This window comes from Erithacus rubecula (genome assembly GCF_903797595.1).
Source record: "Erithacus rubecula genome assembly, chromosome: 1".
In the NCBI taxonomy this organism is placed as follows: Eukaryota; Metazoa; Chordata; class Aves; order Passeriformes; family Muscicapidae; genus Erithacus; species Erithacus rubecula.
The window spans coordinates 25,795,559-25,816,806 of record NC_136658.1 but is presented as its reverse complement, the minus strand read 5'-3'; the positions used below and the strand labels follow the sequence as shown (position 1 = coordinate 25,816,806).

General features: G+C 43.6%; 3 protein-coding genes across 4 annotated transcripts in view; 2 read left to right on the top strand and 1 right to left on the bottom strand.

Moving 5' to 3' along the window:
- The window catches only part of FBXO40 (F-box protein 40), a 277,886-nt gene that overhangs the window by 73,283 nt on the left and 183,355 nt on the right, over window positions 1-21,248 (bottom strand). The gene's annotated exons all lie outside the window — the stretch shown is intronic.
- MIX23 (mitochondrial matrix import factor 23) lies at window positions 9-7,839 on the top strand. Its single transcript, XM_079306521.1, has 5 exons — window positions 9-114; window positions 1,118-1,243; window positions 1,737-1,883; window positions 4,030-4,089; window positions 7,536-7,839. The coding sequence occupies exons 1-5, from the start codon at window positions 64-66 to the stop codon at window positions 7,584-7,586; spliced, it is 435 nt and encodes a 144-aa protein (XP_079162647.1). The 5' UTR covers window positions 9-63; the 3' UTR covers window positions 7,587-7,839.
- LOC306802411 (cystatin-A-like) lies at window positions 7,980-21,204 on the top strand. Of its 2 annotated transcripts, none has more exons than XM_079306618.1 (4): window positions 7,980-9,848; window positions 13,557-13,741; window positions 19,136-19,237; window positions 20,880-21,204. In XM_079306618.1, the coding sequence occupies exons 2-4, from the start codon at window positions 13,577-13,579 to the stop codon at window positions 21,006-21,008; spliced, it is 396 nt and encodes a 131-aa protein (XP_079162744.1). In that variant the 5' UTR covers window positions 7,980-9,848; window positions 13,557-13,576; the 3' UTR covers window positions 21,009-21,204. The 2 variants fall into 2 exon arrangements, with proteins under 2 accessions (XP_079162744.1, XP_079162743.1); XM_079306617.1 differs by lacking the exon at window positions 7,980-9,848 and adding an exon at window positions 11,601-11,851.

Genomic DNA, 21,248 nt, shown 5'->3' with positions numbered 1-21,248 from the left:
GCCCCGCGCGTCATCCCGGCTCCCCGCCGGATTGGGCGCCGCCGCGCCCTCGGCCGATCCAGGATGGCGGCGCCCAGCGGAGCCGCGAGCTGCGAGGACTTCGCCGAGTTCCAGGTAACCCGCGCGGGGCGGGCAGGGCCGGGCCGGGCGCTGCCGCCGCCGCCGCCGCCTCCTCCCGTGCCCGCGCCCCGCGCGCTCCCGCCGCCTCCCGGCGAGCGGCCCCGCGGGAGCGCGCGCTCCGTGCGCGAGGTCACCCCGCTGCTGGCGGCCGGCGGGATGCGGCGGGACGGAGCGGGATCCGGCCTTCCCCTTCCCTTCCCGCATCCCTCCGGCGGGAGGGGGCCCGGCACCTCTCCTTGCCCGCAGCTCCCTTTCCCGGGACGGAGCGCTCGCGGCGCGGGAGCCGCGCGGGCGGCGGGAGCTCCGCGGGTGCCTCCGCGGCGTTAAGGGAGCGTGAGGTGCCGCCCGTGCCCTCGGCGGCGGGAGCAGGGCCCAGGCCGGCGGGGCCGTGCGAACCGGCCTGCTCCGAGAACACGCAACCCCAGAACATGCTGAGGAGCTGGGGACCCTCAGGAATCACCGAGTCCAGCTCCTGGCCCCGCACAGGAACCCCAGGGGTCACGCCGTGTGCCTGAGAGCGTTGGCCGCACACATCCTGAGCTCTGTCGGGCTTGGTGCTGTGACCCCTGCCCTGAGGAGCCTATTCCAGTGCCCACCTCTCTCTGAGTGTAGAACTTTTTCCTGGGATCTAACCTAAAAACCTTCCCCAGCTCAGCTTCCTGCGGGGTTTTATCCAAAGTTTGCCGTTTTGGTGCAGGTTGCCCCCAGTTTCCTGGGGACTGGGACTTGAGCACAGGCTCTTCAGCCTGTTCATGCTGCTTGCAGGGCCAGAGGACTTCAGGGGACATCAGTTACTCACCCTGCTCTGGCCTTTGCTGCCGAGGAGATTCCATGGTTTGCAGCATATACTTCTGCACGTGGGATTGTTCCTTTGGTGTGCTTCTAACTCTTTGTAAGAAATCCTATTTAATTTTTATTAAAACACTTAACTATGCAATTTTTTTTGTAGTAGGCTTTTCTGTGAAACATAACCAAGTATCTCTCCTTTTTAATACAGGAGCTGCTCAGGGTGATGAGGACAATCGATGATAGAATTGTTCATGAGCTAAATACGACGATTCCAACAGCTTCCTTTGTGGGGAAAGTTGATCCTGGCCAGACGTGCAAAGAGCTGTACGAATCTGTGAGTGTACACGCCTTCCACTTTCAGCTCCCTTCCTTGCTCTGTCATGTGCAATGGTCAGTGAAGCATCCTCAGTGTCTGAGGAAAGCACTGCCTTTGTAGATCCTGCTTTGTATGTTCCTAACTGTCCTGCTTAACATCTCCACACACTGCCCCACTTCAAAACCACGCAGGGAAGTTTGTTTTTTTTTCTGCAATATTGACCCTTTGACGACCTTTTAAAAAGGGTACATGCTTTTCCTCCCGCTCTACAAGACTCCTTGTGTTTACCTTTGACTTTTGATCAGCTTGGAAAGAGCAAGAACGACAGGATAGTCTGAGTTGAAAGCAGCTGCTGCTTAAAGCAGTATTGTTTCCCACATGTGGTTTATGAATTCAGAGGGATTTCTGTAGGAACAGCAATACCATGACTTTAGAAAGTGTCTCTTTAAACTTATAACTAAGTTTGTATTCTCTAATGAATCACTGTGACTTTCTTTCTCTCCCCACTTAGTTGATGGATGCTCACACCAAGAGAGAAAGAATAATCAAAAACTGCATCTCTCAGACTTCTGCTGTAGTGAAAACTCTCAAAGAAGAGAGGGAAAAGGCCCCTGAAGATGCACTATTATTAAAGCAACTCAGGAAAGAGCAGACAAAGGTGAGTGGTGGAGCCTTCTAGAGATCACTTATGGAGGAGGAGGTGGGTGTCTTTCCCAAACAGAAAGATCAGTGTGTGATAGAAGGAACCTGAGGTGGATCCTGAGTCAAGCAGTCTTTTCCAAGATTCTTGTTAGCTCTTGTTGGGTCTTGTGAGAATTATTTTCCCAAGGCCTTAAGGCAGAGAGCTGCTTTTGTCCTCCAAGTGGAGCATTTCCTGAGATTCTTTTACACAAATGCTGTAGAAGAACACACATTCTTTACCATGGTGGATTCCAACCTTCACTGACTGACACCACTGAGTCACAGCTTTTCCTGTTCTCTACAAGATGCTTCCAGGCAACCTTGAATTCCACTTACACAACGTTTTTGCTGTTTGGTGTTTTTTGGATTATTATTTGGAGTACCTTGTGATGGTGGGAGAGAGACTTCCAGGTTTGCATATGGAATTCTAATGTGCAAATGCCCTCTCAACCTTCTGGCCTCTGGGTGGAAAGTGCACTTTACCAGAGGTGACCGTAGGGGATTTAGTATCAGAAGTGGAGAAAGGAATCCCACTGAAGTTCTCATCCCACTTCCAGGGCCCCTTTTGGATAAGGAAAAGGATACTGAGAGAACCATGTGGTAGATGAGCAGTTTTATTCTTAAAGCCTCACTTACTGGACTGCTAACAAGCATGGATATTAGTTAGAAAAACTAGAGTGGTAGCTTAGTATTTTCTGCGAATTTTGTTAACAGAGCCAGTTCTTAGTTGCTGAGCCTGAAATCTCTCAGTGAAAACACTGGGAGGATCACAATGATAATGTTTAATTATTAGAGGTGCTTCAAATGTTAAAAGCAATCCATGATTTAGAAACATCTCAGAAATTTTTTATGAGATCATCCCTGCACTTTTTAGTTTTAAGAGTAGGAATTTCAACTATCTCTTGCTTGCAATACACATTTCTTCTCCCTTGTTATTTGTGTTTCTCTCATTCTGCTAGGTGTACAACTTGGAAGACTTCATGCAAAATTATTATTTCTGGGTCACTGAATGAGAAAACTTGGAGTAATAGTTTCTTTAAAGTGCTAAAGATCCTCTGAGTGTTTATTTTATAGAGACTTATCCTGGTTGTCCAGTCACTCTGGATGCTGGATTGTTATTTCAAACAGATTGAAGTCTTGTTGAGCTGGGGAAAATGCATCCAATGACTGTTAGCAACTCTGTGTCCCTGGATATCTTACTTGGCAAGTTTTTTGTGAGATCGCTGTCTTGGCTTGCACCTGTTCACTAGTCCTCTAATTGGAACCATGTATTGAAAATGGATAGACTCTGACTCAATCTGTTGTGTTAAAGACTCTAACAAGAATGCATCCTAAATTTGGGCAAAAATAGCTGATGGTTCCTAAATCTACTATTGCTTCAGGACCAAATTATCTGAGGTAATTTGCCCTCAGGGTTTCTAATAGGTGTGAAACAAAGAAACTCTTATCCTTATCATGGGTCAAGTGAGTGTTCAAGAACTGTGTATTGGTGGTAGTTCTTGCCAGAGCTTTTGCATCTCTGTAGAGCTGATTTCTCCTTCAGTGATGACATAAAATATTAACTGGTTCAGACAGCATGAACAACACGTGATCAGACTGCAGACCCTTTTTGGTCACTAAGTAGATAGCAAATGAAGCAGAGAGCATCTGTTCATAACCTTAGTTTAAAATCCATGATCCTAGCTGGATTCCTAGCTTCACCAGCTTCATATCTGAGTCTAATAATGCAGGAGTGGCAACTCAGGGCTGCAGAGCTAACCCCAGCCCTGGCATTCCCTGTGCTGAGTGCTTGAATTAGGTGCAGTTATTTGTGCCTATGAAGCCATCAATGTTAATTAGTTAATTATTAGCAAATCTTGATGGGCATTATTTAGGAATAGAGCATGAGTAATCAGGATCTACTGCCAGGCTTGCTTCGTGAATCTGCCTTCACTGTGCCCTTGCAGATTTATGTGTGCCCTGAGCATTGGCTGACTGGAAAGGCCAGGCTCTTGGACTTTGGTTTGCACCATCAGAGCAGGTGTGCACCTGCTGCTGGGACTGGATAGTTGCAATGGTAGTAAATACTGAAGGCTGCAAGGAGACTGTTTGACAATAACCTTTTTATCTGTTATTTTCTGCAGTTGAAATTGATGCAGTCGGAGCTCAATGTTGAAGAAGTGGTAAACGACAGAAGCTGGAAGGTACTCAGTCATTTAATAGTGATGATGTTCTGTCCCAACAGACAGTCCTGCACTGGAGGTGTGGGACTGGTGCCTTATGAAGCAGATTAACTAGAAATAGATGAGGGCAGTGCTGGGGAAATGCTTCAAGTCAGTCATTTTCCCAGTTCTGAATGCAGAGCTCAAAGATTTCAGTTACAATGCCAAGGGAAGAAAAGCATTTGATTTAGTGGTGAGAAAAGACTGTGGATTATTCCGTTTCCCTTTCTCCCACTTGCCAGTGGCCAAGCACTTTGTAGGCTTTTCTGTGGTGACTTCTCTGCAAAGCTTTGCACAACCTCTAACAATGTCAGAGAGATGAATCCTTCACATTTACCTGTATCTGGTGCTGATCACAGCTCTGAGCAGAGCCCAGGGGAGGGTGAAGCTGTAGAAGTTGAACCTTTTCCTGGTGGAGTTTTCTCTGGCCTGTACTCTGGCACTCCTTGGTGCAAAGGGCAGCCTTGCCATTGCACTCCTGTGTCAGCAGAGGGTGCAGATCACCCTCTAGATTGGTGGCCCCAAAGTCTATCTGGTGATTTTAACACTGATATTAAATTCTGAAATGGCTGTGTTGTATCACTGGAGCTTTTCACATCTGGCATCCTTTTCTGGTTTGATGTAGCTTTTCAGAGCTCTCAATACTGCAGAGAGAACCTCTTTCCCTCTCTAAATGTAAAAAGAATTTGTGCAAATAGCTAGTACTAGCTGCACCTTCCTTTTTAATCCCTACTTCTTGATTTTAGTCCCCTAGCTTGCACCAGTGTAAAAGCAATACAGCTTTATGTCTTGGGTGTCTGTCAGTAACCTCAATGCAGGCTGATGAAATGACCATTTACACAGTTTTCTGCATGTTTGGCTATCAGTATATCTCTGTACTGTCCTAGAAAGCTAAGCATGTACCTCAGTTTAGTTTTAAACCCACTCAGATCTGACTAAGCAATGCCACAGCCTTAATAACAACATGCTGCAGGTCACCAGGGACAAATATTTTATGGCAACTCTGCTGTAGGGACAGCCCAGACCCTAATCATCATTTTGAAGCACCAAATTTAGTAATGATCCCAGAGTTTTGTTGTAGCTGCATTAAGTTTTTAGTGGTGACAGAAATGTCTAACTTTTCCCTGAGGATGGAGAGTTTATAAACAGTGAGGTATGCATAGTGCAGGGGTCACCTGCTAGTGTATTGCTTAGCCAGTGTTCAAACTGGGGCTTAAAGAGATAAATATTTATTGGTTTTGTCTTCAGCACTGCTAAACTATGCCCTGAATATACAGATAAATGGCTCCTTTAGCTGCCCATAAAAATGTCACGGATGGAATTAGAACCAGTCATAGTTGCAGACCAAATGCAATTTGTTACATGGAAGTGATTATTGGTGTGCAGGCTGCTGTTTACTGTTGAGGACTTGTGGTTGGGAAGTACACTTGTGTTTTTCCATTAATCCTAAGCAACTGAAACTAATTGGAAAAATGTGATTAGGAGACTTTTTTTTAAAAATATTGGCTGGCTGTGGCAATAGTAGCATACAGAAGGATGCTACTTTAGAGAAATTTATGCAGTAGAATTTGGATGATACCAAACCAGGAATTGACTTTCATACAAGACACTTGCATTAGTCTCTGTCCAGCACCTCCACGTTGGAGTTTATGGTTGGAGTGGTTTATACAAATACATAAAAACCAGCAAAATCAAACTTTTGCATAGTAACATGAATTTTAAGGTTTCTCAGCCATTGATTTTCCTGAAAAATGAGAATAGCACTTCATAGGTACACCAGTGGATTTAAGTGACCTAAGTAACACACTGAGATCTGTGAGCCAATAACCCTAAAAGTAGGAGACACTGTTAGTAAGACTGCAGTGTTGATCTTCCTGCCACAAGTTTTGGAGTTACTGTTGAAGATAGTTAGCTTAAAAGTTAGTATGATAGTAAGCAAACTGGTGTGTTGTTTGCAGTGCTTTAGAGAGTATTTCCAGCACCCTTTTAGACATATCTGCCATTAAAATGTCATTAACAGAAAATGGACAAAAAATGGTGTGATTTATTTAGTAATAAAATGTTTCTGAATTGGACCTGCTGTTGCTCTTAATTTTTACAGTTCCTCTTATCATTGATTTCAAACCTTTACCTCGTCTGAACTCTTCCAGAAGTGTCTATTCCATGTGATAACATAATCTCTGCATGCTTCTATGTGTGAAAGGACCTATATCACAACTTTTGTTTTCTGCAGTATGAAACAGTTGGTAATACATGTCTATTTCTGAAAATAAATAAAATTTGAAAGGTGGTTGAAAATTACTCCAAAATTATTGAGAAGCAATGCTGTAACTAATGTTTGCTCCAGGCTTCACTTTTGGTGAAGTTGCCATAGGTTGTGAACTGTGAATACGAATATCAGCTGTAGAAGATTCTAGGAAGATAGAGCTTGAAAGAATGTATTTATAGGAAGTGTTGGAAATTACAAGTTCACTCATTTGCACATAATGCCAGTGGGAGAGTCCATGAAACTTCGTATCCTGATGATCACAGGCACTTGGGTCTGCCAAATCCCTGGACAGCTTGGCAAAATATGTTCTTGTGGGAATGCTGGTGGGATAACCAACACCTTCCAGAGCCTCAGCTTGGTGTCAGGTGATGCTCGTGTTTCTTTCACGATTTGTGATGGATAAGTTTAGATGAAAACTGATAAATAACTAAATTGCTTGTGAAGAGCACCTGCAGTCTTGGTAGGAGCCTGCATGTTTTGCTTTGTATTCAGACTGCCTTACCTTAAATAGTCACGTTTATTGGCTCTCTTTGGGCAGGCCAGCAGCAGTTCAAGCTAAATATACATGATCCTCAGTATCCAGTTCTGGAGACTGAATTTTACCTAGAGAAGGTGCCAGAGGTGAGTGAGGCAGGAGTGCTGTGCCCTTTGCATTGGCACAGGCAGGCAGATCACTGGAAGTGTGCATGTGGCTTCCAGGGGCCCTTGCCCCTCTTCTTGGCTGTCATGCCAATGTAAAATGTGCCTGCTCAGGAAAGACAGGAATACAGCACCCAAGTTTGAATGCCAGAGTGAACCTGACAGAACACAACTGCTCAGGAGCCTTCCAACGATTCTTTCCCTCCCTTTTAAAAACAACAAGGCATCAGCATTTTTTATGAGAGCAGCCTGCCAGGATTAAGAGTCTGCATTATCTGAGGGAGAACACTTAATGCTGTGCAATCTCCCAACATCAGACAGCAAACTTTGGATTTACTAAAGCCAGGAGAGAAGGTGAATGGAGATGGATGTCTTGGTAAGTGCCATTTATTGATACCTCAGAGCTGGGCAGCTTGAGATGGGTGCTACATGAAGAGGTAGTTGCCTGAACTGTCTGTGAAATTCTGCTCATTTCCTGGATGGGGCTGATTCACTTTTGCTCTTCTGTTTTGTGTCTCAGGTATTTAACGAGAGGTGCCGAATTCACTACAAGCCTCCGAAGAGTCAATGATGATGTGTGGTGTTTTCCATCAAGGTGGTCCATAACTGTGAGAGCCAAACTGGAAAGAGACCTTGGGTGAGCTGAACTGGGACCCTCCAGAACCAGTAGAACCCAGTCTTGTTATGTTTTGGACCTACTTAGCTGAATTCTCAAGCTTGAAATGATTCTCCTGTAATTAAGAGAAAACAACTCATCTTTTGTACAAAATATGTGAACAAATGAGTTTTATAGTATTAAACCAATTTTCAAATGGAATGCAAAACTGGCATCTTTCTTGAACTTCACAGCTTCAGTGATCCCAGAAGGGAAGAAACAATAAAACTCATCCTGAGCAGGGAGGACAAGGCTCTCCCTGAGCTGGTGCTTGCTAAAATATCACTGAACGTGTTTTTTTGTGGAAATAATCTGCTGAAGTCTGAAAGAAAATAAAAATTACAGACTGATCCGCAAGTGTAGTAGGTTCAACATCTCTGAAAGTCAGGAGTTACCAGCCTTGTTCTGAACTGCTCAACATGAGCAGCAGTGGCTCAGTTGTGTGTGGATACAGGTTTGCCATTGCTCCTGCAGTGCTGACAGGCAGCATCTGTTGCTTACTGACCTTCTGTGTTACCAGCTTCTGGAGTTTACATTTATATAGGAAATGTGGCATTGGTTAAAACCACTTTGGGTTGGAGCTGAAGATGTGTCTCATTTGGGAATGAGACTGTTCAGGGACCCTTTTTTGTCCCTCCTTCTGAACCTTTAAGATTAGTTCTCAAGGTGAATTGTGTTTGAGTTGAGGAAATAGTTGTGCATACCTGATCCTGTTAATCCTTTCCCTGGTGTTGTGTTTAGAAAGCTTTAATGCAGCACCCCTGCAGTAACACAGCATTTAAAGGCAGATGAGTAGGAGGAAAGCTGAATTGCTGCAATTACACCTGTATATTTTACTTTATACTTTTTATTTTGTATTTATCTCAGATAGGCTGACAGTCAAGTGACAAGGTCTGTGTGATTGCCAGCTGATATGATCTTAAGAACCACTGAACTTAAACAGAGTCCTAAAAATACAGGCCCTGTCTTGCAAACACTTTGGAATTCAGCAACAACAATGAAATTACTGGATATACTCTCATCCCTAAAGCTTTGCATATATAGGGAGTGGGAAATAAATGAAGGAATGTACCTGTGTTACTGAGAGCTGGCAAAGATCAGTGCAGCAGCATCTGTTTTATAGTTGTGCTGTAGAGACTCAAGCTGCTTAGAGGCCGTTTAATTTTAGGCACCAGGGTCATTTTGTCTCACCTGTTTTTTGAGAATGAGGTAGAAATATATTTTAAGTCTTTGAGGATGCAAATCCTAATGTTCAAACTTCTATTTTTCTCTCTTTTATCCTCAAGGTACTGCAGCTGCTTTATGCAGAACTCATTCTTGAAGATTTCTCATTGTTTTTCTGCAAATCTGAAAGCAGAAAATGTGTTAAATTCTTATAACTGTTTTATCATCAAAGTGTAAATCAAATACTTCACTTTGGGCTGAATTGGCACTAATGAAATTTCAACAGGAGATGATGGTCAATTAATGAGATGATGAGGACAGTAAGTTTAGATTTCAGAGTTGGTGCTTTAATATTGACCTGTACTATAGGTGCCTAAAATATTTGTTCTCTCTGGGGCCTGGATCAACTGCAAAGACAAATTCTCCTTTTAAGCCAATTGTACAATCGAAACTTCTACGAGTGTGTATAGACTTGGATCAATAGTCTTGAAATATATTTTTTTTATTTCTGCATAAACTAGAGACTGTAATGAGAATTAATCATTGTCTTCCTTTATCCATCCAGATGTTTGCTCAGCTGTTCTGGAAAGCTTCTTCATTTAAGCAGATGTTGTGATAAATGACCTGTGAAACGGATGTGATACACACAGTTGGTTTTCTTTTTAATTTTTTTTTTTTTTTTTTTTTTTTGCGTTTGTTATGAGGAAACTATGTTAAAGAACCCCAAAACCCACAATCCCAAAAAATCAGCCCAACATGGAATTATTTTCAGTTTGGATATAAGGCCAAGCAAGTAGTCCTATACAAATCTGAGTATGAAATACCATGAGAAGACTCCCAAATCCCCAACATCCCTTTTTGGGGTGTTTCAGCTTGCATACAGAGGGTTGCACTAAGAAGTTGAATTGCTTTTAGTTTGCTGTGAGCACAGAGGGCTGTCTCTTACAGTAGTCCATGGCAAATCCTGGCTGAGGGGCTGTTTCGTGTGGCTGTTGAGCTGGATGGAAGCCGAAGGTGAGTAAATGGAATTGCATGCCTCACTGCGGGAGCTCTGCGCCTTCCCCGGTGCCTCAGAGCTGTGTGTGGAGTGGGATGTTTTGGCATGTGTGTAAATGGCATCTGTGGGAGCTGAGTGCCACACTGAACAGGCAGGTAAATTTTGTGTCCAGGGTCTCCTGAGGATTCCAGTATCCTGTTTAGTCAGGGATTGAACCTTGCCTCAGTGCTGCCATTGAGGTAGTTACAAAATTACGGGGCTGTTTGCTGTAAGACATATGGGGGTCAAATAGTGGACCCTACAAACAGCAGAATTTCATCCTTTTCCTGGTTTTTACTTCTATTTCTGCAAGTAAAGGCATTTGAGCACAGCTGATGGCTGTGTCCAGAGTCCTGTGGGTGCCTTGCCTCCTCTGCTGGGGCTTTCCCACTGCTTGCAAGTGGTGAATAGAGGTGGGCAGATCGCGCTTGCTTGCAAAGTCCTCTCAAGTTTGCACATCTTTCCTTCTGTGAAGTAGAAAGAGGTGGCATTCTTTTTCTAGCATTCAGTGCTGTTGTCTTCAGCAGCCTGTAGGCATGAAAACTGATGAAACAGGTAATTTCTTTAGAGAATATTTTTAACAGTAGATTTCAGTTGTCTTGAAGCAGACTGAGTGGAAGAGGCTCAGCGTAGGCTGGGCTGTCATAATTTTGTGCTGCTGAAGGTCAGGTTTCAGTGGATCCTTATTCGTATGATGTCAGAAATCTTTCAAAATCAGGATGGGTAGTAGGAGGGGAAATCCTTTTTTGCAGACCAGCGTGTTGAAAATCAAGGCTGTTGTTCCTGTGATGATGAAAACAGATCTTCAGCTGATACAGGGAGGGCTGATTTCTTCTAGAAGCTCTTCTTTCAGACCATGTGTCACGTCCAGTCACAATTACGTGTCTTGTCACTGTGAAACCAGAAGACTGACCTTACTAACTTGGCTTTCACAATCATTTCTACAGAGCTGACTTAATTCCTGGTTTGAAAATGACTTGTAAATACATAACCCTGGGGTTTGGATTTTGGTGGAGGTTTTTTTATATTTTGTTTTGTTTGTTTTGTACTGGTGTTTTTATCAACAATATCTTGTACCTCTTAAAATTGCTTAAACAGGACCAGGGAGTAGTGGCCTGCAAGTGGTAAAGATCTGTTTCTTTTGTGTTGGAATAGTACATGGTGCAAGATGTTACTCAGCTTCAAAAGCTGTACAGAATGTCAGTGGTGGTGTCCCAGCAGAGATTCTCCAAGATAACAGCAGCAACAGTGACGTGAGGGGAAGCTGCCAGCTGTGCTGATGGAAAGTGTAGGCTGGCCTACACTAGATGTGATACCAGCCACATCTCAAACACTGCAGTGGGCAGTCACCTTTGTTGTGCAAGAGATGGCGTGGGGGTGACTGTGCTTTTCATGGCAGTGTTCCAAATCCTGGTTCATTACATCCAAAACTTAGTGTAGAGAGGGGTGGGTGGAAGTGGGGTTGCCAAAGATAAGGCTGATAATTGCCTCTGATCATCTTTGATCACATGTCTGTAAAACATCAGCACTTCAAAGTGGTTCCATGGAATACTTGTGCAGGAGTACTGCATCCCAGTCTTAGAAATATCACTGGATTTTGGAACAGCCATTAGCACTGCTGTGGAATGGAAACAGTCTGATTTGCCTCTGTAAACTTCAGCATCAACTTGTTGACAATATATCTTGATTTTTTTTTTTCCCCTTCTGCACAACTACGCATTCTGGGGAAGAAAACAAAAGTTGTTCCGCTTTAAAGTAAAAAACCAGCAAACCCAGAAATATGGACTCCAGTGAATGATTTCCACACAACGTTAACATCTTTAGTTTCACACCTAGAGTCCTTCCAAGATATAAATGAACCCTCCTAGGCTTTGTAGGCAGTGTATTTGTTGCTAGACAGAATCAAGAGTTCTCCAGGAGTGTACTACTGCCCTGGGGATCTTAACATCATTTCCAAGAAGTCAGCAGGATCTGTATCCTGGTGAGTGGGCAGATTTATAAAATATCCTGTTTTAGCGCTAGTGCTGTGCAGTTGTTGGACACATTCTCTGATTTCTGGCCTCAGTAAGGTGAGCTGGTTCTTCCAGTTCATTATCTGTCCTGCTGTGTAAATAAGGCACAAGTGGTGGAACATGATCAGCATTTGAGTGAATCAGCAGGGTCTTATGCAAAAGGTTTGAGCTGTCATCAGCTCCATGAATAGGGCTCTAAGGAACTTCTCATTTGGAGAGAAGTTGGTGAAAGTGGCAGAATTCCAGTTTTAACAGCTGCCACTCCCTTTATTCCTGAGAATTGGAAGGATTTCTCTCTCTGTTCACAAAAATGTCTCAGAGGGATTTTTCCTCAAATGCTTTTTGTCCACTGCTGCTCAAGTTTGGAAAATTCTGCAATATTTTTTCAGTAACATGCTGTAATACTCATCAATACTGTTGAGTGTATTGTGTACTGTTGGGGCCTGTACAGCCCCAGTTTGTCAGTCTCAGGGACTTTGTACCAAAACCAGGCCTTGAAGTCAGATCTGAAGTACTTTTTACTGTGTCTTGCAGCATCACTTGTTATCTGTGAGGAGGAGGAGGGTCAGTAGTATGGGTAAGACAGATAAGTTTGTTGCTGTGGCTATAAACCCACCTGTTCCTAGCAAATTCCCTAATGCTGATCCCAGCAGAAATGCCCACTGCCTGTGTGCACCACATATTCTCATTTCACATGCTCCCATGTACTTGCCCCTACAGACTAAAAAGTGTCTGATCTATTGCTGTTTCTTTGGTCCTTGTTCTGGAACAATGTTCCTCTTATTTGCTGGTGAGGGGGATGGCAGGAATATTGACAGGGAGTATTTTTTCTGTGGTCTTGAAGTGTTAGTTCTCCCTTACCAGGGAGGACTGCTAGCAGTTCTTAACCTTCCCTCCAGTAGGTTTTGAGCTTTGTACATTCACATTTGTGAATGTGACTGTAACTGCAGAATGAATTCTTCTGACTATGTGTTCTCATGTTATGTGTTTCAGCAGTGTACATTTAAATTGGGACAGCTTTTGTGTTTTTTGATTGTACTTTGTCTTCCAGGAAATTGGCACTAGAGTTAAAAAGCAGATTTTATTGCACATTCAGTTGCTATTGTGATTGCCTGAATGCAGCTCTTGATTTGATGGGAAAGAAACAGAAATGCCTTATTTGCAGTACTTGCCTGAATCTTGGATTGGATTATTTTCTACTTCTGGTGCTGGTGTTTGCCTTGGCCCCTTTTTGGTCAGGCAGAGAGAAGTCAAGTCACTGAACGTAAGATGCCATCTGCTCCTGTTTCCCCACTTCGAAGGATATTGAAAGAATAAAATTTCAAGTTGAGCGGGACCTCTGCTAAGGAAAATGCTGCATCCTTTCCTCTGATCAGGAAAGGTGTTGGAAATAATGGGTGTGTCTTTGATTTGTTTCCCAAGAGCTCAGCCTAGTCATCTGCACATGAGTGGAGAGGCAAGAGTTTCCAGCTGCAGCCCAAACCAACTCTCTTTAAGGTGTGGGTGACTGCAGGCTGATGTTTGCTTTTCTTTTTGATGTGAATACTGTAAACACTTCTTCAAGTGCTTCTTACATTTATTAATAATATTGCCAGTGCTTTACATTTTACAAACCCCCTTTTCCCTGTTTGTCTCCTTCTCCAGTTCAGTAATGGTAGGCTCCTTGTGTTGCAGGTCACATGATTCCATGACACATGTGTGTGTATATATGTGAGGTGTCTGGGGACTTTGCTCAGACTGCTGAACTTCCCTCTTCAGAGCCACTCATCATTTCAGAGAAGTCACTTGCCACCATGATGCCTGGGGGCTTATCTGACACCAAGCCAGCTACTCCAGAAGTTCAGCAGCTTGTTAACCAGGTGAGTTGCACCCTGTCTCTAGATTAAGTTACTTGTGTGCCATTCCTGAAGCTTGTGTAAAGCCTAGGAGACTAAGCTAAGTTTTAAACTGAAGAAGCTCATTCTAAAAGTAGGAATTCTCTTGACTGGCAGTGTTTTCTCAGCATTCTACATAGGAAGTGCCTTGGTATGACTGAGACAAACCACTTCTCTGTTACTCTCCGTTAATGTCTGTGTCAAGTTCCAAGCCCAGCTCTGCTGTGCCAGCAACAAGTGAGGTCACTTGTTTGAAATGAGAGGTGGCATGTTGGAAGGGAAAAGGTTGTGCCTGATAGAATTCATTCCTCAGTGAAGGACTGCATAGGACAAACCACATGCTAGTAGGCAGTAAAGAATTATATATGCAGGACAAAGCTATTTTTAAATTGTGTGTTCCCTGCTGGCTTTAAGTGTTTTCTAGAGTCACAGCTGTGATACAGGGTCTGCTGGTGGGGCGAGGTAAGCTTGGCACAAGGCAGGCCAGTGAGTGTGCCCAGCTGCCAGGTGGTTGGTTACAGGCAGTGATCCTGTCCTGGAGCAGCTGTGTGAGCAGCACCTCTGCAGATCCTCCAATGCCCTGCAGTGCAGCGGCTCTTCTTAAAGAAAGTGTAAAAAGCATCCTGAGTGAGGGCTGTGTGCTCCCGTGTTATTACGTTCTGTGGGGATTCTTTCTTACTCCAAATGAGGCAGAGAGATGGGACTTCTGATTGCTTAGAAAGTGCAGTTTATTTCTCTTATCTTCTACAGAAACTGTGAGTTTTTGTTACAGGTGTTGAGAGCATGATCAGAAGTCACAAGACTTATGGTTACAAGATCTTTTAATGGTTTATTAACCAATAAAACAAGGATATTTATGTTCCTAGTCCAATACTCAGAAAATTCGTCTAATTACAGTATGACCTTTTTCAGCCAATCCTGCTCTAACACAGATTTATTCTTAAGGCTATTCTGTCACCTTTATACCTACTTTATTCTTTCTCTACCTTAAACTTTATAGCTAAGCTTTTTTCTACTTAACATGTCCTGCTTTAAATCTACATTGTTACTTTTAGCACCTAAACTTGGAAGCTTTTCCCAAGGCCTCAGCTCAAATCCTGTCTTCTTTTTCAGGCTTTGATTTACAGGCCCAATGTTTTGAGAATTTCTTGCATTCTGAATTCCAACATCTCCCCCTTCTCCTTGCACCAAAAACACTCCTTTGATGGCTTTGTCAATCATTCTTTGCATGCATTGAAGCAGGCAAGGCACTGTTACAAGTGTAATTATGATGACAGTTAATATATATGTGCCTATTTTAAAAATCTTTCCACCATGGTGGAAGGCTCAATTTATCAAGTAGATCATCCAGCCATGTTCCATTATTAACTTTGATCTTAGCTACACTTTCCTTTCGTTGTATACCTTTATGAATGGATTTTGAATTATATTACATAGGCTTATGCAACACATTCTGTCAAAGTCTTTACATCCATGTTCATGTTTTGTTTAGGCTTAAAAATGCAGACTTTGATGCAAAAATCCACTTTTACAGAACTAATTATTTCCAATTCTTGGGGCTGAACAACACATAATGGAAAACTCCCATCTTATGTTCCCACCCACCCAATCATCTTCCCCCTTCTGACTCTAAAAGATGAGCTCTTGAGATGAGCAGAGTGATACAAAGATACTGGTAACTTGATACACATCTAAGTTACTCTTAGCAAAATGTAGCCACTGCAATACCTGTTCCCTGAGGATATCAGCCTGTTCTCCCAATCTGTACAGTGCCCTGTGTCATGATACTGGGCATCCTCTAACTGGGAAGGGTGATGTAGGTTGAAGTCAGCTCTAGCCAGCAGTTTGCTTCAAAATTCTTTTGTCCAACCGTTTAGTTTTTATACTGAAGATTTGGCAGAGCCAAATCTCCCCTCGTGCTAGTCTGGCTAACTCAAGGGTGTGTTCACTTTCTTCTACTGAACTCGGAGAGTTACACTGCCACATGATCCCCTCCACTGACAGAGCTATTTTTGATAAATCAAAAAGGTTGACCCTGTGGTCAATCTTTGTGTTGAAAGAAAGTCAGCTTATTTGCAAAAGTTGTGGTCAGCCACACCCTGTATTATTCCCTGAGTTTCATGGGTGGCATGTCACCCTCCCCAGCTCCTCTGAGCCTTCCCATTGTAGGGCTTTAGAGGTTTGTCACAGCTGGGGTCACCAGAGCTTGGGAGATGTACATGAGGGAGGGCTGGAATTTGGGTAACAGGTTAGTCAGAGATGATCTACTGCAGAGCAGAAAGAAAAATGGATGATCTACTATTATTTGGGGGGCACTGACTGAATTACTTGAGAGCAGTTATCACTGTTCCTTTTATGCTGGCAGGAATGTTTGAAGGAGCAGCACTTGTAGAGATGAGAAATTCCCTTTTACCTGGAGGGGAGGTAGGGGACTAGGGGGGGTAGGGGAGCTCCCCCCCAGCAAGGGATTTGTAACACTTTTGTGGATTTGCCATTCTTATTTCCTCACATTTAAGATGGGGCCAGCTGAGGACTGTGAAATTTGATTAATGAGTGTGAAATGCCTCAAGCACCATGCCAGATACTGAGCTTCGTTTTCAATGCTGGGCCGTGTTATTTATGGGTCATTGGAAGTCTTGCAGTGTGTTCTGGAGATGAAACCACAGGTCTTGGGTGTCCATGAGCAAACAGGCACTTGAAAATGTGAATGATGGTTTCAGGCAGTACTAATGCTCCCAGAGTACAGGGCACTACAAAATGTGAAGTGTGGAGAGTACAAAGTTTCTGTTTGATTCCAGAGAAGGACTGATCCTAATTTTAGTGTTCTTTTGTTCTCCGTAGCTTCAGGAAAATGAAAACAGATTGTTCTTTACTTTTTATTTTCTGCAGGGTGAAATTTCTGCCCTGTGCTGAGAGCAGGGAGAGAGAACACTTCCTGGTCTTTTCCACCCTTGCATAGGCTTTGGTAATTTTCTTTAAGGAAAATATTCTTATGGAAACCTTATGTTGAGGAAATCCTGCTATTTTATGAAGCAATTCTGTGGGCTTTTATGCTCTGCTGAGCAGAGAAGCAATTCCTATGATTTCAGCAAAGTTGTGAAAAGCATCTGCAGAGCTTGAGATGCTCAAGGTCTGTTTGCTCATGGGATCACATAATTATTTACTTTCACCCATGCCTTGTCTCCAGCCATCATTAGTGAGCTGAGGAATATTATTTATTTGGTTTCCTTGTTTTACAGCTGTTCCCCAAACTGAGGAATACTTTGTATTTAGGATACTGTTAGATAAGAGCTTAGGAATGTTATATTTTTTGACCCAAGGATTAAGAAGCTGGTTGCCTGCTTGATTTTACTTAAGGCTCAGTCTGTAAATAACAAATGGGGGATATAGTGGCCAGAGGAGTGAGAGCAAAACTGGAGAGAAGTGGCTTTGTTTTGTTTTGTTCTGAGAGAGGAATATGATGCACCAAAAGCTGCCACTTAGGAGCATTCTAGGAGGCCCCTGCCCCAGTCAGCTGGAAGGGTGTTGGGAATTAAAATTTCACTGGTTTGCCAGAGTTAGCAGTTCCTCAGCTGAAAGTATAGTTGTTGGTTCCTGGGGATAGAAACCCTTTGGAAGCTGCTCAGCAGAAGAGCAGTGTAGGAGATCATGAGGAAGCTGAATAGGATGATAATTTCTGGCTCTATGGAAACGATCTGGATGTTCCTTGAAGTGCTTTCTGTGGCCTTCCTGCTAGGAAGGAATGTCATGGGAGTGGCAAATTAATTCAGTGCATTCCTGTGAAACAGGTGGGTGGTGAGAAGCACTGAGATGCTGCTGGCCCCACCCAGGGAAGCCTGAGCAGGCTGATGCTGACACTGTTCCTCTGCCCAAACTCAGGAATGCATCCGGTCATCAGTGTGGGTGTCAGGTGCAGAGGGGCACCAAGTCACCCAGCCTAGGAAGGCTCTGCTTTCTGTGTGGTGGTCATGCAGTGATCATGAAATAGGAGAGTTTTTAATTCTTGGAGAAGTAAGGAAGGGCAACGGCAAAACCATTGCTTTGGACTTCTGGAGGGAAGACTTTGGCCTGTTTGGCAGATGGTGGAAAGAGTCCCTTGGAAGGCAGTCCTGAAGGGCAAAGAGATCCAGGAAGGCTGGGCATTCTTCAAGAAGGAAATCCTAAATGTGCAAGAGCAGAGTCTCCCCATGTGCCAAAAGACAAGCTGGTGGGGCGGAAGACTGGACTGGCTGAACAGAGAGTTTTGGCTGAAACCCAGGGTAAAAAAATCAAGTTTATAAGCTTTGGAAGATGGGGCAGGCAATTCAGGAGGATTACAAAGGTGTTGTGAGGTTATGCAGAAAGTCAGGTAAAACCCTTATTAGAACTTAACTCTGGCCACCGTTAAAAGCAGTGACAAAAAGTATTCTTATGAATACATCAGCAATAAAAAGAGGGCTAAGGAGAATCTCCATCATTTGCTGGATATTGGGGAAAGCATTGCCACAAAAAATAAAGAAAAGGCTAAGGTACTTAGAGTCTTCTTAAACTCAATCATTAATAGTCAGACCAGTTGTCCTAAGGGTACAGCTCCGTGAGCTGGAAGACTGAGACAAGGAACATAGTGAAACTCCCACAATCCAGGAGGAAACAGTGACCTGCTTCTCCACTTAAACATGTGTAAATCTATGGGGCTGGATGGATTCCACCTGAGGGTACTGACAGAGCTCATGGAAGAGCTCTCCAAGCCACTGTCCATGATTTACCAGTGGTCCTGGTGAACCAGGGAGGTCTCACACAACTGGAGTTTGGCTAAAAGAAAATCTACAAAAATGGCAGGAAAGAGGATCCAGGGAACTACAGACTGTCAGGCTGACCTCTGTGCCAGGGAAGGTCAAGGAACAGCTCATCCTCAGTGCCATCACACAGCAGGTGCAGGGCAACCAGGGATTCAAGCCCAGCCAGGATGGGTTCATGCAAGGCAAGTTCTGCTTGACCAACCTGATCTCTTTCCATGACCTGCCAAGTGGATGAGGGAAAGGCTGTGGATGTTGTCTCCCTGGACCTTAGTAAAACCTCTGACACCAATTCCTGCAGCATTCTACTGAAGAAACCTGGATAGGTGCACTGCTTACTGGGCAAAAAAAACAGCTGGATGGGTGGGCCCAGGGAGAGGTGGTGAGTGAAGTTACATCTGGATGGTCAGAGGGCTCAGTGTGTTGGGGCAGTCCTGTTTAATATCTTTACTGATGATTTGGAGAAGGGGTTTGAGGGCACCCTCAGTCACTTTTTGGAGTTTCATTAACGGACTATATTTGAAAAGATGAAAATTGGACTGGTATATATGAAAGAAATACCTAAATATCAACCTGCCAATCATTTTTCCCTTTCTTTTTACAGGTGAAGCCACAGTTTGAAAGCCGGGCAAACATGAACTGTGTTGTCTTTACAGCCATAGTATATAAGACTCAAGTGGTTGCTGGGATAATGTACTTCATTAAGGTTTGTATATTTTGTAGGAGGGAATATTTTGGAACTAAATGATGCAGGTGACTTGCACATGTCTGCTGGCTAGTTTTGCATGCAAGCAGGTGTGTTTTGTTTTGGTTCTATGTCAGGTGCTGCAGAGGTACAGCCTGCCTGATGGTTCTTTCTGTATTTGCAAAACCCCCTCTCTGTTGCAGAGGAAAAATGGGTAATGCTTAACTTGGAGCCCTCTGATAGCACCATTCCTCCTGACCGATGGATGTGAGCAGCTTTTTGTGAATTAGCACAGAAGAAATGGCTGGGTATATTTTTCACCTGAAGGCCAGCAAGCACTGCTGAGAAGCAGGCTGGCCTTTTGGAGCACAGCAGGCATGGCCTGTGACTGCTGAAACCCCGTGTGTGTGGACATGTGCCTGGCAAAGTATGCTCCATTGACAAGGGAACTGGAAGAATTCTTTCATTACAGAAATTGGCCTGTAATATTTGGGAGAGAGTAATTCTGCAGAGAGACGCTGTGAGCATTAGCTCCACTCTTCTCATGCTTAGTTGATCCCAAGAAGGACAGATGCTGCCAAATATTCTTCTTTCCCAGGTGCTTCCTTAAAAGAACTCTTAACTCAGAAACAAAGATTGATGTACTACTGAACTTGGAAATCAATTTGTAATGCTGAAAATTGATGATTTGTTTCTTCTTACCCAATTGTACCACTGATGGAAAACAGTTTCTCCTTTTAGCATTAACTGGAACAAACTCTGCCACAAGGTTCATTGTTTTATATTTCTGAATCTTCCACCTTACTGACATTTTACCAGCTGACTTACAGCTGAGAATCAACCTAGCCCAAGCACAGTGCCACACTGCAGCCACCAGAAAGCATGTAAAAACCTCTTGGAGCCTAAGGCATTCAAGTTTCCGTGTCCCTCACCAAGGGACGGTTTAGCACCTGTTGTGCTTGGCTCAGTAAGAATGAAATTTTACAGCTTCCTACCAAGTCTTTATGTGAGGACTTTCTAGGGGAAAAGGTGAATTTCTCTGGAAGAGTATTTATTCCAGGCACTCCCGTGCACTCCTAAAAGCACCAGGATGTGTCAGGGTTCCCTGTTCAGGCCCTGATGTGTTTGGAGTAACTCTACGGACCAGGGATCCTGGCTTTTAGGTTGTCATTGCTTCTCAGGACCATGTGCTGGTCTTTCAGTATGAGATCTTTCTGTATCCTCTGGGAGCTGACATGGTGCCTGCACCGTGTCCCACCCCCAAGTCATGGAGGTTTTCTCATTGTCTCTTGTCTCCTATGAGTGTGCCAGGAAGCTGTGAGCAATTGTGCTGGCATCTTGGTGACTGAAATAGGGCACCATCAAAACCTTTCTCCTGTTGCACTTTCTGGTGCTTCCACACACAAGAAGTTTTGCTCATTTTCCCTTCATCTGAGTTGGAAGGTTTTTAATACAATTTTCTACAGGTGTAGACAGTTTCTGCCACCAGTAACTATCACCAGTTACTATCCAGACTTGGATAAGACCTGTTGAAGTTAAAATGAAGGTCATCTAAAAATAAGATCCTGAGCAAGGATGTTCTTTCAAGAATGTAAAGAACAGCCTTTTGTTTGAACCTGCTTTGAGCCCAGGATCCTCACTTCCCTGCTCTTTTGGTTTCTAGGTCCAAGTTTCTGATGCTGATTATGTCCACTTAAAGGTGTTTCAGAGTCTTCCCTATGAGAACCAAGGTCCCAGCCTTGTAAGTTTTCAGACTGGCAAAACCAGAGATGACCCTCTGACCTACTTCTAAGACATGATGATGTACAGTGCCTCACTCTGCAAATCCTGTGGGGGTTGTCCCCTCTACAATAAATAAAATAAGTTTGGAAAGCTATTGTCCATATTTTCCTTTTGCTGCTGATGTACTTGCATAGGTCTTTCTCGTTATCTTTCATGTCTGTCACAAAATTAAAATAAAATATTTCTAATTAAGACATAGAATAAATATAAGGTTATCTAGAATATAAAAAATAATCAGTAGTGAAAACCA

Bases quoted from the DNA above. Each gene is read 5' to 3' on its own strand.
- LOC306802411 (XM_079306618.1), top strand. From the start codon at position 13,577: ATGTGTGTGTATATATGTGAGGTGTCTGGGGACTTTGCTCAGACTGCT. The intron at 13,742-19,135 runs GTGAGTTGCACC...TTCTTTTTACAG, and splicing joins TTCAGCAGCTTGTTAACCAG to GTGAAGCCACAGTTTGAAAG. The intron at 19,238-20,879 runs GTTTGTATATTT...TTTGGTTTCTAG, and splicing joins GGATAATGTACTTCATTAAG to GTCCAAGTTTCTGATGCTGA.
- MIX23 (XM_079306521.1), top strand. From the start codon at position 64: ATGGCGGCGCCCAGCGGAGCCGCGAGCTGCGAGGACTTCGCCGAGTTC. The intron at 1,884-4,029 runs GTGAGTGGTGGA...TATTTTCTGCAG, and splicing joins TCAGGAAAGAGCAGACAAAG to TTGAAATTGATGCAGTCGGA. The intron at 4,090-7,535 runs GTACTCAGTCAT...TTTGTGTCTCAG, and splicing joins TAAACGACAGAAGCTGGAAG to GTATTTAACGAGAGGTGCCG.